The sequence below is a fragment of the Saccopteryx leptura genome, chromosome 11 (genome assembly GCF_036850995.1).
Source record: "Saccopteryx leptura isolate mSacLep1 chromosome 11, mSacLep1_pri_phased_curated, whole genome shotgun sequence".
In the NCBI taxonomy this organism is placed as follows: domain Eukaryota; kingdom Metazoa; phylum Chordata; class Mammalia; order Chiroptera; family Emballonuridae; genus Saccopteryx; species Saccopteryx leptura.
The window spans coordinates 2168689-2185699 of record NC_089513.1 but is presented as its reverse complement, the minus strand read 5'-3'; the positions used below and the strand labels follow the sequence as shown (position 1 = coordinate 2185699).

At 54.1% G+C, this 17011-nt stretch overlaps 1 protein-coding gene across 7 annotated transcripts in view; it reads right to left on the bottom strand.

Annotated features, from left to right (window-relative positions):
- Nucleotides 1-5423: 5423 nt before the first annotated feature.
- The window catches only part of ZNF516 (zinc finger protein 516), a 103209-nt gene continuing 91621 nt past the window's right edge, over nt 5424-17011 (bottom strand). For all 7 annotated transcript variants that reach the window (XM_066353632.1, XM_066353636.1, XM_066353633.1 and 4 more), the window contains exon 4: nt 5424-9536. In XM_066353632.1, the coding sequence (XP_066209729.1) occupies nt 9520-9536 (17 nt within the window). In that variant the 3' untranslated portion in view covers nt 5424-9519. The remainder of the gene's footprint in view (nt 9537-17011) is intronic.

The following is a 17011-nucleotide window of genomic DNA, read 5'->3' as shown; positions in this document are numbered from 1 at the left end:
AACAGAACAGGTTAAGTAAGTGATACATTCACAAACCAATGTCTTTGCAACACTACACAAGATATTAGAGGTGGCCGTTGATGAGCGTGCAAGATGTTCACGTAACAGATTTAAAAAACAGTATAAAACGGTGTGTAACACATAATGTCTTTTCAGGGAACATAACAGATCCTGTTACCTTCGCTCCCATGTGACACACGAGAACTCTTCAGAGTCTTCTTTCTGGAATGTGCCCGTTATCCCTCCGCGGTGCGATTTCAGACTGCGACTTTTCTTTCTGCCAACCTTTCTCCACTAAGTTTTTCAGAATTAACACGTTCCATCTAATATTAAAGGGGAAGTCATTTGGAATATTAAAATTAAAAAAACACGAATGCAAAATAAAAGGAGAAGAAGAAAGGATGAGGAGGATGAAGAGAAAGAGGAAGAAGAAGAGGAGGAGGAGGAAGAGGAAGAAGAAAAGGAAGAAGGAGAAGAAGGAGAAGGAAGAGGAGGAGGGGAAACAAAAGAAACCCCCAGACACAGGAAAGAGGAAGCAAGAGGCAGAAAGGTGACCCCTGCTGCCATCGATGGGCTTTCTTTCCTCCATCTGGGATCAGCCTGTTCATTTGTTTCCAAAGTGGAGAGCCAGCCCTGGCCACAGCCGCATTCTCTGTTTCCAAACGTCATAGAAAACAAACCAAAAATCATTGCCTGAGCAGCCGCAGAGGGTGGAGATGTGCTTGACTCTGGGAGGCACGTAGCCAGGGCTGAATAGTTCATCGTTAGCTCGAGACCCGGCACACAGAGCACTCTCCCTGTGGATTTGGTTTTTTTATTCCCCCTACCAATTCATTTAAAATAACACTGTCACTCAGTTTAAAACAAGGCAGGATGACCTGTACCACAGCAGTGCATTAGACAGGTGAGCATTTACCACATTGCCTTAACATAAACACGGGTGTGAGACGCAAAAGCCGCCCCAAGTGAACCCATGATTAGATGGACACTGGTGGGACCATGGAGGGATGTTTGGGTGAGTGATGCCCTACACTTTATGCACAGAGGTGCTCGAACTTGAGAGCTGTCCCCTGTCCTGGGAGCCTAGACACACCAAGTGAGGAAAAGGAGAGGTTTGCATCCACGCTGGCCTGGGGACAGCGGCCCCACTCTCAGGAGGACTCAGCTGCCAGGAAGCCTCCTCTCAGCACATGGATATCTCATCCATATCTAGACCGCTGCGATGACAGTGCCCCCTCCCCACCGCCCCGTGAATAGTCTTTTCTTCCATTAACCTCCTTTCTATGGTGAAGTCAAGTCAACTGAACGCAGGCCGGGTGTGATAGTGCTTCTCTCAACCAAATTCCTGGAAATACTCATTCTTTCTTTTCTTTTTTTTTCAAATCACTTGTGCAGTTTGGTGTTGCTGCCAAGACAAACCTATAAAAGGGTCATTTTTCAAAAGAGGAAGGGTCTGAGCGCCTGTGACATCGACAAGGGCTCCTTCCTGGTAAGCTCCCCACCCCCACCTCCGCAGACCCGTGGGTGCGACACGCCTTGAACTCTGCTTGTGGGGACAAGGCCCTTCTTTGCGGGGCTCCCGGCACAGTGTGAGTGTCCTTGTACTAGCTAAGGACAGCCACACCATCCTCGAAAGCAGAGGCCCGATTCCAGAGAGGTTTCCTGCCCCTATAGTGACACTAGATCAATCTTGTGTGCAAGAAACCACAAGCAGCTTACACGGTTTTAACATGAAGGGCAGGAGGCTGGACCAGCAGCTTTGCCTGCATGCTGATTTTTTGGTTGTTTCAGGGTGTGGTTAGGTGCGTGCCTCACAGGGCACACTGTCTCAGAAGAGCCGCAGGCTTCACCCACAGCATTCCCTCCCATGGTTTCCTCGCCTGTAGGGGGAGGGGTGGGGAAGGGTGCCAACAGGAGACACGGACGAGAATGTCCGGCTACACACACACACGTGTGTCCTGCATCAGTCTCCCAGGGGAGGTGGGCAAACAGAGTGTGTCCCCCTCTTGGATAAGTCGTGAGTACCCAGACCTGGATCAAGGATGACACCAGGCAGCTGCTCACGTCGAGGGAGGGAGGCGTGCCATTCCCCATCCTGTGCCATGGGCCGCGCAACCCCAATGCCTTCCTGTGCCTTCACCTTGGAAGCCCTGGCGGCAAGCCCACCCCACCCCACCCCACTCGGCACGAGGCAGGTGCTCCACGCGTTGGCTGATGCAAGTAACGAATGAGCCAATGAACTGAAAACAGTGTCCTCTGCCTCCATGTCTGACCACCGCCCACCATCTAGTGGTGGGAGAAAGCAAGCTCAGGACCAGAAGCTTCTGGAGGAGAAAGGGACAGAGCACCTCAGAGGCCAGCAGGGCAGCCGAGCACGAGCACGGTCCCCTCCACAGCAGCTGCCCCCAGCGGAAGTTCTGAGAGCACCCCTATGTGGCCAGAGCTGGCATGTCCTCAGGGAGGACAAGACACCACGGGGCGGCGGGGACATGTTTCCCGTGGGCCTGCCCATGGACTGTGCACGCCTGCGGGCCTGCACTTCCGGCGGCAGTCCTGGGGCTGTGCCTCTGACTCGGCCGGGGACTAGGCACTTGCAGAAGATTTACCTGGAGAATCCAGGGTCCCCATGCTCACATCCCCTTAGGAAACCCTGGGAGAATATGGGGGGAAGGGATGGCGGCCCCCTCTTTTCGGAAGGTGGACAATTAAACACAGGGTGGGACCCAATGATTGGGAGGGAGCAGAAGACCACAGGAAGATGCTTACCCAGTGGTGTTTTGGGGAAGGGGATGTCCGGAGTGTGAAAAAAAGGAACCAGTAGAGAAGAAGTTAAGGGTGAGTCTGGAGAAAGCGGCTCACGGATGCATGCGTTCAGTTTGTGACACACCCAGGTCTTCTGGAATCCCACTCAGCATGTCAGCTCTTAACCTACAGAAGGTCAACCAAGAGAAACGTTGATCCCCCCAAAAAAACAAGGGCTCAGAGATCCAAATCATCTCATTCGGATCTAGTGATGGTCCCCGTCCGTCCCTTGCACGGGGGTGGCAGCCACCTCCTCCTGCAGGGCGCTGTCGTGGCCCATGGGGTAATGGACGTCCAAGTGTTTTGGAAGTGGTAACATAGTCACATAGAGTCTGCCCTCATAACGGACCTGCAGGCCCAGCAACAAAGCAGAACAAGAAGCCCTGTGCGAGCCGACCCTCCTCGGGTCCAGAGGTCTGTCCGCAAGCTGCCGGCTGTGTCCTTGTGGGGAGGGCTGCCCTGTTCACACCTTCTCCCTGCTCCATCTGTCCAGTGAGTTCAGGAGCCTACCATGAGAAGCACCATGAGACGTGAGCGAGCTGAAATATGTGAAAACCTCCACCCCTGTCCCTGGTACCCAGGCCATCCTTCACGTCTGTGGTCACTCTGCCTTTGTCCATCAGGATGGAAAGGTGCATCCGTTGGACCCAGACTAGGGCGCTTCTCTGCACAAGTCCTCTGTGGGGCACTGGCTGGTTGGCTCAGTGGTAGAGCATCGACCTGGCGTACAGAAGTCCCGGGTTTGATTTCCGGCCAGGGCACACAGGAGAAGCAACCCCTCCTCCTCTGCCTTCCCCCTCTCTTTCTTTCTCTCTTCCCCTCCTGCAGCCATGGTTAGAGCAATTTGGCCCCGGGCACTGAGAATGGCTCTATGGCCTTGCCTTAGGCACTGAAATAGCTCTCAACTGAGCAGTGGCCCCAAATGGGCCGAGCATCATCCTATAGGAGGCTTGCCAGGTGGATCCCAGGTGGAGCACATGCAGGAGTCGGTCTCTGCCTCTCCTCCTCTCACTTAATAAAAAAGGAAAAAAAAGAAAAAAGGGGGGTAACCAGAGAGCCTTCTCACCACAATCTTCACTCCACTCTATCCTGACTCCACATCAAGAACACTAGGTGGAGGGTGGTCACCATCCTATGCTCCATGGTCCTGTAGAGGCTCCCCAGCTTGAAAGCCCCAATCCAGCTTGGGCATCCATTGACCATGAGTAACTTGCCCCACAGGCAAGACCATGGCCTATCACATTCTCTTTTGATAACGCTGCTCATCTCTTGAATAACAGCTCACCTTTTAGAAAGGTCAACTGGGAACCATGAAGGGCACAAACCAGCACAGCCTAGAAAAGCCTCCGCTGTTTTCCAACAGCAAGTCAGCAACAGGGACAGGAAGTGGGTCAGTGGGAGCGATTCGTGCCCAGGTCTGCATGGTCAGTGCGTGTGCACAGCCAGGGCCACTCCCCGTTCCAGCATCTAGCACCTTATGTGACAGATCACAGACACAGCGATATTCAATTGCCATCATCTCCCTCCTAATTCCCCAGAGCCAAGGGGACCCCAGCTCATGGCAGGGGTCCATGCGCTCACCATGGGGACAGGGACTGGAGAAGGAAGGCTGCTTTCTTGGAGGAAAGGGCATGGTATGTGCAGAGGAGAGGGGCCTGTCTGGGACTTGAACCCATGACCCACGCGGCTGGCCCATGGACCTGAAAGGAATCCCCTATGTCAGCTGACACACGGAGGCTCGGGCTGGGGGTTCTGCTTGGTCACCCCACAAGGGCCACCAGCATTTCGGTTAAAGGGCTTGGTGTCTCCGGTCCCTTATTCCAATCAGCAGCACCTGAGAAAAGAGGTCCTCAACCCAGAGTCGTAAGCCACTCTCTCTAACGACGTCTGGTTCCGCCGTCCACACCAGCGACGGGCCTTTGGACAGTGCCTCGCTGTCCGGTGTGGAGGGGCGAGCTCCGTGCCCCCCCCCCCGTTGCCTCACGAGCAGGTCGGGGCGCGGGTCTCCAGCTTTCTCCCCGGAACAATCGGAAAGCCAGGTCAAGTCCTTATCTTGGTCCTTCTTTATTCTTCCCATTGACACCTAGTAACGCCTTTTAACTTTGAAATACATTCTGTCTACTTAAATTAAAATTCTGTTAGTTCATCTGAGGCCCCACCCCCACCGGTCCTATTCTGCTACCTAATCAGTGAACCCTGGCGACTATGGCCCCAGCCCCTTCACGTCCCCAAGGTTTTGATAAGAGGTTTTCATCTGATTCGGTGTAAGAGCGGTAACAATCCTGGTGGGGGTAGGGAGACGGGGGTGTGGGGCTGGGGAGGAAATGAAAAACACAGTCACCCTCCAAAAAAATCTTTTTTTTTTAACGTGTGTATAGCTGGAGTCCACCAACAACTTGGAAAAAAATACTCCAGCCATCTTGGCATCTTTCTGGATGAACTATCTTGTGAATCATCCTAAAAACTCCTCTGCTTAAATAAATAAAGACCACTAAAACTTCAGTGCGTGTTCAGCCAACAAAAATAAAAAACTGCCGACCAAGACAGGCTGTCAAAGGATGTAAGCCACCTCCTGGAAATGGGGGGAAGAAGGTCATACAAATTGCAAGAACTCCAAGATGTTTGGTTTTGTTTTTTGTTGTTATTTTTTTTATTGATTTCAAATTTCCAATAGAATATGTCTTTATCTAAATATTTTATCACACAACGGAAACATGGAATTATTTTCTTTTCCAGAAATAGAGTTAAATACATCAATCTAGTTACAAATTCTAATATAAAGAGTACAAAATATAATGTTATAAATTGTATTAAAAAAAAAGAAATACAAATTCTATGGTCTTTTTGCATTTTTACGGCCTCAAAAGTATAATCAGCAAAATCGATGAAGAATGAACATTCAGCCTGTCCCCTTACCCCGGGCACGCAGGGCTCTGTGGACACGGGGACCACCATCCCTCAGTCCCTCGAGGCCCTGGCCTGTCACCGTTTCCCTGTCTCTGCTCGGTGACGTCAACATCTTGTAATCAGGACTCAGCAAAGTGAAAAACGGGACAGGTAGACGCTCTCAGAGAGCGTTAAGGTAAACAGGTACCAAGACACGGGTCCTTCTTCTGTGTACATTCCTGAAACTCTTGGGGGTGGTGGGGAGGGTTGGGGTCGTTTTCAAGACGGAATGTTGGTGAAGAGAACCAGTCTGTGGAAATGTGGCAGGGGGCGGGGTGGTACGTCCCTTTCCGCTACCTGTCAGACTTGTCCTCTGAGCTACACTCTCTCTCACTGGAAAGAAGAGGCAGCTCCCAGAGGCCGTGCCTGGGAGAGGGCCCCTGCTCCTGACTGCCCCCGGCGCCCACCCTGAGGTGTGCCGAGGGCCTGGGCCCACACGTGCCTGTGCCTTCCTGTCGGTGTTTGTAGAACATCAGGGACCCGGTTGATTGAGTGGCCACACTGGGTGAAATCAACCTCCATTATCTTACCAAGGAAGCCACAGGCTAGCAATTCCCAGTGAAATTTCCACGAACACCTTCTCTGCAGGACACCTGTGTCTCCCTTGCTCCCAAAAATAAATATTGGGGGGACCCCCTTAAAGCACTTCATACTTTTCAAAACCAAAAAGGCAAAACCCACTTGGCTTGAAAATCTGTATCGTTTTTTTGTTTGTTTTTTTTTTTGGACCAAGATGAGATCTCTTCACCTAACGTCCTAAACCCTCCCAAGAACCAGGCACAACAGGGACAGAAGAGCGAACCACTTTCCAGAGGAGATGCTGGCCAGCCAGCCTGTCAGACGATTGAAATGTTCATTCTTCAAATTAAGGAGTGTGAGTGAATCATAAAACCTGAAAGAGGTCTCTACAAGCTCGTGGCTGGCGTGCAATTTGAAGATGACAGGGTAGTCAGTGCCGTGAGCGGGAGAGAAGTGAGGGGCGCAGCGGGCGGGGCAGGGGAGACAGATGGAGAAGCTGTGTGTAGACAACCAAACCCTTTTATTGTCTAAGTCACATTGGACACCAACACTGTAAGAATCCTGCAGGGACTCAGGGGAACAGCAGATCAGTAGAGGTAGTAGAGAGTCGGCAAACGGTCAGGAGGTGACTTACAGGAGAGATCACGCAGAAAATGTCATTCGCAGAGTGGGGTGGGAGAGAGAAAAAAGCAAAAATCAAAACACATTGGCTAAATAAATAAGAAAACAAATCATTATTAAATACAATGGCAGAACAAACAGGAAGGCGTTAACAAACCAATACAATACTGGTGACCAGTGGAAGGGAAGGACCCACGGTCAGGTCCAGAGAGGACATGCTGGTGGGGAGGGCGTTCTCGGACGGCCCCCCCTCGCCTCTTTAATGAACCTGGCTTCTGAGCTCTGTGCGGCTCAGGACTATCTGCACTGACTCGGGAACCGACGTCCCCTCTGTCCCCCAGGGAGGACACCTCTAGCTTTGAAACAGCAAGCATGGACCGGATGCCTCCATGTCCCCGGTGGGGACAGAATTTCTTTTAATAACTGCAACGCAGAGAAGCAGGCCAGGCCAACTCCCTCGCCCCGCGTGCCCCTCACGATCGCTGCTTGCTTTGCGCCAGAAAACTGAAAGTCGGGAAATGCAGAAACGATCATCATTTGGGGGAAACGGCTGAAATGATGCAAACGTGAGCCAACAGGAAGGCATCGTAACGTCTCAGGTGAAGAGAGGAATGTGTCTGCGAACTTTTGCTCAAAATCGCGGGACAGGACGTTCCAGTGCCGTTGCTTGACCATATTTTGCAAGGACATTCCTACTTGCACCAACAAGGTGGGTCATTCTGGTACATATGTGGTGTAAAAAAATATGAGGAAAAACACAAGTAGAAAATTAGATACACACACACAAGTTATATGTGCGTGTGTATGTCTATATGTATATATATAAGCTAGCCAGTTACATTGCATTGTTTCCAAGTGTTGCAAGTAACCTGAACCATCAAGTAATTTAAGTTCAGTAACAAGTAGAATCCAGAACCAAACGCTAACTAATAATAACAATAATAATAATAATAAAATAATTCAACAAATCTTAGAACAAGAAAACCATACTTTAGGGTGTGTGTGTGTGTGTGTGTGTGTGTGTTTAAACAAGTCTTTGTATCAGAAGCCCATTTTCTACAAAAACTGCGCTAAATCCACTGAAGTAAACTGTCGCTCTCACCAGTATTAAAGGTTAAGGATAATTTCTGTACATGTAAAATTATTGCTTTTTTTGAAAAATATATTTAGCATGCTCATCTTAATCCGTTTCCTGCCTTTACAAAATTTTCACAATTAAAAAAAACCTAGTAAAGCTTTTGCAAAAAATTTCACAGAACATTTTCATTCAAGGCAGCAGTAACTTTTGATAACGCATAACATCCTATGTGCAAAGATCTGAAACTCAGAAATGTGACCATCACAGAAGAGTGTCACGGTACCGGGAAAAGGAAAAATTTATATCTGTGGAATACAATGTCCACTGTGTACACTGCAAGGTTTAAGATCCTTTGTTACAGGCCTTAACCCCCACCACAAAAACTTGCATTTGCAATGGCTGAGGAAGAGGTATATATGGCCGCCGGCACCCAGGGGCCCGGGGACCTCCGTGTTCTGGGAACGAAGGTGCTTGTCCTGGGGAGGACAGGCCCACAAGGAAAACACGCCTACTTGCTGGGGTGGGAGGTGGGGGCAGGGAAGGAGTAAGAGAGGGAGAGAGAGCAGAAGGTTCCGGAGCACCAGCTCCCCTGTGGCCAGGGCGCCTGTGTATGCCCAGGGACTCGTCTACCATGACTAAAACGGTCCAGACCAGAAGGGTGCAGTGGCCAGATCACCTGCTTAAGACGGGCAGCCTTCCTTGGTGAGCGGTTTGCAGAATGTAGCCCTGTTACAAAAGGTCCTGAGAATAAACAAAGAGGCCTGCTTTTCTTAGTGTTCAACGCGCTCCGTCTCCAAAGCGGAACAGAAGCCTCCTCCCCTGGCTGAGCTCCTGCTGCTCATGCTCTGAGCACAGCGGGGGGAGGGGGGGACAACTGGGATGCAAAGGGCCCCTCCCCCGAGACGACCAAACCACAGAACAGAAAGGGCCTTGTCCTCCCCGACCCAGCCCAGTGTGCACAGAGCCGGCACGCCTCCTCCGTCCTGTCTCGTTCACAACTTCAATACCCACGCGGACAGGAGAAGCCGCAGCACCAACGCTGTGTCCAACTCAACCCCGCCTCCAACTGTCCTGCCATTGCCCGACAGCCTTGCGTGCATGGCTTCGCTCAGTCCAACACGCACAGGAAGCTCTTCTCCAGTGTCTCAAATATGTCTTGAGCGACCCAGATGTCTGTGCCCCAACCCCATGTCCACCGCCACTGATCGCAAGCAACATGGAGCTGTGGTCGTCGGACCTGCGGACATGCACAGCACGGCGACGTGGAACTTGAGCAGAGAGTGTCTCCAGTTCACACGAACGTCTGACCAGGAGCGGCCCACATGGCAGCAGCAGCCGCACCAGCACCGAGGTCCAGGACGGGACGGGAGGTGTCCGGTGGGGAGGACTCGGCCACTGTTCCTTGCAGGGGCGGGCACTTAGGGTCGCTGACAGGAGGCTGTGGGGACATCCAGGAGGGGGCTGCGAAGCAGTCACCTGGCACGGGGCACGCTGGCAATGAGTCTCTGGGTTCCCTTGCTGAGAGGCACTGTCTGGACTGGGCCGTCTCTGGATTAGAATGGTCTCTCACCTGGTGAGGAAAGGAGACAACAGAGAAAGAGGCTCATTCCCGCCTTTCGGTTTCTCCGTATTTCCCGTCACTTTTTTTACCAACCCCTGAGAATGAAAAGCAATGACCTCCGCTCGTCAGGATATCGAAGGTCCCTGACTTCAGCTGCGACTCATTGCCCGTGAGTGGGACTTACCCATGATGCACCTGCCTGCCCTCTGAAAGCAGCTATAGCCCACTGTCCCCACGATTCAGAGGGGGCCAGGCTCCCCGCATGGCCTCACACAGAAGTAATGGCAAAGCGTGATATCTGAGCTGGCGCTGGGGAGAAGGCTGCACACAGGCTGGCCGGAAGGGGTTGGGGGGTGGCTCAGACAAGCAGAACTCTGCAGCACAAAGAGGAGGTGCACACGACGGCCCCCCGGGGCAGGGCTGAATCTGTGGTCCAAGCAAAGGCAAGGGCCGCTCCCACCCAGCCCACCGAGACCTGAGCAACGAGCCCCGGTTTTCATAACGGATCCCCACACTGGAGGAAGGGAAGGGGACCCGCCACACCAGGCAGCCAGCACGGTAACAACAGAGTCAGCACCAGCCAGCCGCCCTCAGAGAACACTCACAGGTAGTGTTGGAAGCGTCGCTGTTTGAACAGCGGCGTTGACCCTCTAAGGACAAAACAGCAGGCAAGATTAATCTGACTTAACTGCATTAACCTTCCGCTGAAGCTTGAGGGAGACCAACCACTGGAAATTAACATGCACACAAAATGGAGCCCTCCTGGAACATCCCAGGGGGTTTCCAGCTATGCCTACAGGGGCCCCAGAATCGGGGTGGGGGAGGGTGGGAAGAAAGGGGGGTGTCTGGTTAACATAACAAATTCAGTGCTTGTCTTTTATTAACAGTGTCAGAAAACTCCTGTTTTAAAAAGCACCCTGGCATTCATGACCAGCTGCAGAATGTCACCGTCGACATCTAGTGGACATCAGGGCAATGGTCACAGCTCTGCGTGGGGTTGGGCGTGAAGCAGGGACCGAGCGAGTATGAAATGGGAAAAGACGTCCTTCGGTAAATGGGGCACCTCCCGCAGTAAAGCAAGAAGCCTGCTACACATTTCCACACGGTGACGTCATGCCCCAGAGACGGACTGGGGATGGGGTTCACTCCACTCGGTTCTGGAGGCGTTCAAACAGGGGAAGCAGCCTTCGTGTTCACACAGAGGAAAACAGGACTTACCATCGGTTGTTAGGGGACTACCCTTGAACATCCATCCCTAAGAAGCAACTACAGGACGGGGCAAAAGCAGGTGTACAGTTATTCATTTGGAAAAGAAAATACAATAATTAATAAATAATAGTGTGGCCCTGGCCGGTTGGCTCAGCGGTAGAGCGTCGGCCTGGCGTGCAGGGGACCCGGGTTCGATTCCCGGCCAGGGCACATAGGAGAAGCGCCCATTTGCTTCTCCACCCCCCCCTCCTTCCTCTCTGTCTTTCTCTTCCCCTCCCGCAGCCAAGGCTCCATTGGAGCAAAGATGGCCTGGGTGCTGGGGATGGCTCCTTGGCCTCTGCCCCAGGCGCTAGAGTGGCTCTGGTCGCGACAGAGCGACGCCCCGGAGGGGCAGAGCATTGCCCCCTGGTGGGCAGAGCGTCGCCCATGGTGGGCGTGCCGGGTGGATCCCGGTCGGGCGCATGCGGGAGTCTGTCTGACTGTCTCTCCCCGTTTCCAGCTTCAGAAAAATACAAAAAAAGTTAAATAAATAAATAAATAAATAATAGTGTAAGAAGAATCGCATGTTTCACCTACTCACAACAGTAAACCAGCTTCTGCCCCACTCCTATGTAGGGTGCACACCTGCTGGGGATTCCAGGAAGTGGGTCCTGAACGGGTGAGAACACGTGTCATGCATGTCTGGATTCCGTGTACACAACACGGACTGCATGCCAGCTATCCACCGGGATTCCTTGTCCTTTGGACCAGAAGACACAAGCTGGCGCTGAGCAGAGTACAAGAGACAGGGAGAGAGCAAACAGGCAAGTCCCTCTGTGGAGGACTGACGGCCGTGTTCAAGTACCGGCCGGAGTGTTTGACAAACATTTATTTTAGGGAGGACTGCAACATGCAACATCTGGGGGACCCGGAATAACAAGGCTGTTAAATTCAGTACCCAAAAAACGGAGATGCATAATTAAAGAGATGGGCTCAAACAGCATCTAGTTGTTTTTGTTTTTTTAAGAGAATCATTTTCACATGTTGATACATTGAAACCGAGATGTTGCTACTGAATGCAGGGTTTCTAAGAAATGTATGAAATTCACCTGAGAAATCAGGGCCAAGGGGAAACTGCAGCTCCCCCCCACCTAGGAGCTGCAGAAACACTGAACTAAAGAGGACACTTGCTATTTGGAGCACACACACATTGTGCTGTTTCCTTCCCTCCTACACAGAGCCACCAGAAAACAAGAAGAATGCCTATTGAGAAAGGCGACTTCTCTCCTCTGCAGCATGTGCAGTGTGGGGCTCCCCAAGGATGCCAAGAGAAACATCGCCTTTCTCTCAGGCACTTCAATGTGCCAGGGTACTGACTTCTGGAACTTGATGCGGTCTGGACTTCCCTCTTCTATCTTTATAAGGATGGGACTTGTGCTCCTGTGGTGAGGTCGAGACTATGCACACAATAAAGCCTGTCCCCACCCCCACCCCAGGACGCACACAGACCCCTCCCTCAGCCTTCAGAGCAAGGCTCCCATCAGGACACATCGTCTGATGCTGCTAACAATACACCTTAACTGATCACAGCCCCGACCCAACAAGCCAGACGCCAGCAGGGGCCCATGTTACTGGTGGGTCACCCTGGATACGTCACCCGCGACAGGACTTTGGGTAGGTACATTCTTCCTAGAGAAAAATGAACCATGTGTTTGTTGTAAGTTTATTTGGCTTTCACAAAGAAAACTGCTCACACAAATGAGCCCGGTTCCAAAATGTGACCTATGAGCTGAAAATCTAAACGGGACCCTGGAAAGGGGGGCGCAGGCATGTCAGGTACGCCAGCCTGTGCGAGCTCCCGCTGTCCACATTATAATAATACCCACGGCTAAAAAAAATGAGACAAATTAGCTTGCCATTGTTTTCTCGTTTCCTGTTATTTTGATTAATGAAATTATTTCTCCAGCTAAACTGTTTTAAAATAACACTTAGAATAATAAGAAATCAACAATTAATCATAGTCTTTGAATTTTGGCAAAGAATCTAAACAAATCAGAACTGTAGTGTTTGTGGTTCAGCAAAAGTTGGTCATGTCATTTAAATCCCCAAACCAGGGGGTTGTGGAGGGGAGGGAGAAGGAAGGGTTAAGTTTTCCTGGTTTTAAACTTTCATTTCATCAGAAATAAAAAATAACCTTATAATGGAGAGTCCATTTCTCCACAACACTAAAAAAAAAAAAAAACACACACACACACATACCTCCTAGTTTTTTTTCCCTAACATCCATAGGACAATGATACCCATTTTTCAGCACATTATTTTCAAAACGTGTTCTTTCTAATGACTTATTAATGATTGCGAGAAATTAATCATCCTCACCATAAGACAAAGCACCTGAAAATGACAACAGGCATCAACTGCTCCTCACGTTTAGAATTTTTTTCGGACTCTTAGCTAACTTTATAGTTGGAATTATTGTCAAAATACACAAGCATTAACAAGGGCCTTTACGCCCAGGAACTGGAAGAACTATCCCCACAGCTGTCAAGACGTCACCCGTGAGGACGGCTCTCCACCACCAGCACCCAAACCCGTGCACAATAAATGCAAGAAGACGGGACACCTCGAAAATGGACAGTGTGACCATAACTTCCCACAAGAAACCGACTATACTCAGCCCACAGCTTTAACTTTGGTCTCAGTGAGCCTTCCCACGCCGCCCCCCAGCAGAGTGTGTCCTGAGGCCCAGCCGTGCTCGGAGCTCTCACACCACCCACGACGTGTCCGTCACATGGGAGAGGCTGACTCTAACCGCAGGAGGGACAGAGAGACCACAACCATAAACACATCCAAAGGAAAGGATGTCCCTTCTCTTCAACGCACCTGTTCATTCTGACCTAACAAGCTCGCGTCCCTTCCCGCCGACGTCCAGGACCTCACGCTCACGGACCTTCTTCGCGGCGGCGCAGGGCACGTGCTGATCTGTGGGAATGATCCCACACAGGAGACACCCACACTCACAGGGCAGTGCCAGGGCAGGCGTCCTCAGAGGGGAGGGGTACACGTCCAGATGACATCTGCCCACTGACAGGTCTTCTCAACCGAGATCAATGCACAAGGAAACTACATTGAGGTTGACAACACTGTTCCCAAACTAACATGTCCCCATCCCTCCCTGGAAGGGGCAACCTGATCACAGCCTGCAAAACAAAACCGGACCAGAGTGTCCACCAGCACATGGCCAGGGCCCAACAAGGCCGCAGACACCAAGCGCAAAAAAGCATCATGCAGCAGAGTCCCCAGCACCCCTAGCCGCAGCTGCAGGTAGGCACACCCTGGGAATGTGTGTGTCTCTGTGTCTACCCACAATGCACAGCACACAAGTGCCCACCCCGCACCCGGTCTCTTCCAGTCACTGAGGATGGACGTTCATTCTTCAACCACCTGACAGGCGCTCACTTCCTGACGTGGGCCAGGCAGAGTTCACATTCTGTGTTTGATTTCCCCAGCAAGACTGCAGGTGACATGAGGCTACGGTCATTATTTCGTAGATGGGAAACTCGGGGGCAGTTCACAGGCGGAGAGTCCAAGTCAGAGCCATCTCCGCAAAACCCAACCTCTCAGCAACCTGCACGGAGGTCTGCTGGGGCAGATGGCGCTGACCTTGCGGGACGGAACCGTCACAGTGACGAGACACCGTGTGTCCACTTCAGACGTGTGTTAACCTGCTCGCTGAGGACATTCCTACTTGGGTCCCCAGCAGGCATCTCAGAGTGACCTGGAGCTGGCTTTGTCCTTCTGCCCAGCTCCAGGCTCAGGGAGTGGGGCCTCCAGGGAGCTGGGGACCTTGAGCCAGACCTGGGGTCGCCCTGCTCCCCTCAGCCCTGCACACCCCACCCCCCCAGGCTCTCCTGGGGTCCCCCTGCTCCCCTCAGCCCTGCACACCCCACACCCCCCAGGCTCTGCTGGGGTCCCCCTGCTCCCCTCAGCCCTGCACACCCCACACCCCCCCAGGCTCTGCTGGGGTCGCCCTGCTCCCCTCAGCCCTGCACACCCCACCCCCCCAGGCTCTCCTGGGGTCGCCCTGCTCCCCTCAGCCCTGCACACCCCACCCCCCCCAGGCTCTGCTGGGGTCCCCCTGCTCCCCTCAGCCCTGCACACCCCACCCCCCTCCCCAAGGCTCTCCTGGGGTCGACCTGCTCCCCTCAGCCCTGCACCCCCCCCAGGCTCTCCTGGGGTCGACCTGCTCCCCTCAGCCCTGCACCCCCCCCAGGCTCTGCTGGGGTCGCCCTGCTCCCCTCAGCCCTGCACACCCCCCAGGCTCTCCTGGGGTCGACCTGCCCCCCTCAGCCCTGCACACACCCCCCAGGCTCTGCTGGGGTCGACCTGCTCCCCTCAGCCCTGCACACCCCACCCCCCCAGGCTCTGCTGGGGTCCCCCTGCTCCCCTCAGCCCTGCACACCCCACCCCCCTCCCCCAGGCTCTCCTGGGGTCGACCTGCTCCCCTCAGCCCTGCACCCCCCCCAGGCTCTCCTGGGGTCGACCTGCTCCCCTCAGCCCTGCACACCCCACCCCCCCCAGGCTCTCCTGGGGTCGACCTGCTCCCCTCAGCCCTGCACACCCCACCCCCCCAGGCTCTCCTGGGGTCGACCTGCTCCCCTCAGCCCTGCACACCCCACCCCCCCCAGGCTCTCCTGGGGTCGACCTGCCCCCCTCAGCCCTGCACACCCCACCCCCCCCAGGCTCTCCTGGGGTCGACCTGCTCCCCTCAGCCCTGCACACCCCACCCCCCCCAGGCTCTCCTGGGGTCGACCTGCTCCCCTCAGCCCTGCACACCCCCCCAGGCTCTGCTGGGGTCGCCCTGCTCCCCTCAGCCCTGCACCCCCCCCAGGCTCTGCTGGGGTCGCCCTGCTCCCCTCAGCCCTGCACCCCCCCCAGGCTCTGCTGGGGTCGCCCTGCTCCCCTCAGCCCTGCACCCCCCCAGGCTCTGCTGGGGTCGCCCTGCTCCCCTCAGCCCTGCACACCCCACCCCCCCCAGGCTCTCCTGGGGTCGACCTGCCCCCCTCAGCCCTGCACACCCCACCCCCCCCAGGCTCTGCTGGGGTCGCCCTGCTCCCCTCAGCCCTGCACACCCCACCCCCCCCAGGCTCTGCTGGGGTCGCCCTGCTCCCCTCAGCCCTGCACACCCCACCCCCCCAGGCTCTCCTGGGGTCGACCTGCCCCCCTCAGCCCTGCACACCCCACCCCCCCCAGGCTCTGCTGGGGTCGCCCTGCTGCCCTCAGCCCTGCACACCCCACCCCCCCCAGGCTCTGCTGGGGTCTCCCTGCTGCCCTCAGCCCTGCACCCCCCACCCCCCCCAGGCTCTGCTGGGGTCGCCCTGCTGCCCTCAGCCCTGCACACCCCACCCCCCCCAGGCTCTGCTGGGGTCGACCTGCTCCCCTCAGCCCTGCACACCCCACACCCCCCCAGGCTCTCCTGGGGTCACCCTGCTCCCCTCAGCCCTGCACACACCCCCAGGCTCTGCTGGGGTCGCCCTGCTCCCCTCAGCCCTACACCCCACACCCCCCCAGGCTCTGCTGGGGTCGCCCTGCTCCCCTCAGCCCTGCACCCCCCCCAGGCTCTCCTGGGGTCGACCTGCTCCCCTCAGCCCTGCACACCCCACACCCCCAGGCTCTGCTGGGGTCGACCTGCTCCCCTCAGCCCTGCACACCCCACACCCCTCCCCCAGCATCTCCACGCACCTGGTCTTCCCCAGCCCCACTCTGGGCCACCTCTGTCCCTCTCTCTGCTCGGCTGACCGTCCGGAACCACATCCATCCATCCCTCCTAAGTCTAACCTGACAACCCTTCTGAATATGATGCAAGGCCTTATCCCAGCTCGGGGCTCTCGACAGCCTCAGGGTGAAACCCACACATTCTAACTCGGGTGCTCGGGGTCCCGCATCTGATCCCAGCACGGCCTTCCCAAGTCCCAGCTTCAGTCCCATGCCATGTCTCTGCACTGCCACCCTCTTGTCTGAACCACCCACAGACCTTTAAAACCATCAGAACAGATAAAAATATTTACTTTGTCTCCCTAACATCCGAATTGTTGCCCCAATATTACAGAGCCTGCCTGGCCCATCGTAGATGTTCACAAGACACTTAATGAATGAATAAATGATTACTGAACTAAATCCCCAAATATTGTTTCAATTACATCATTCACATCTAGTATGAATGTCCACACCTGTCCATCCACTGCAGGAGTCATCAAACACTTGCTGCCCAGATATATCATGCCACGCGGACTCAC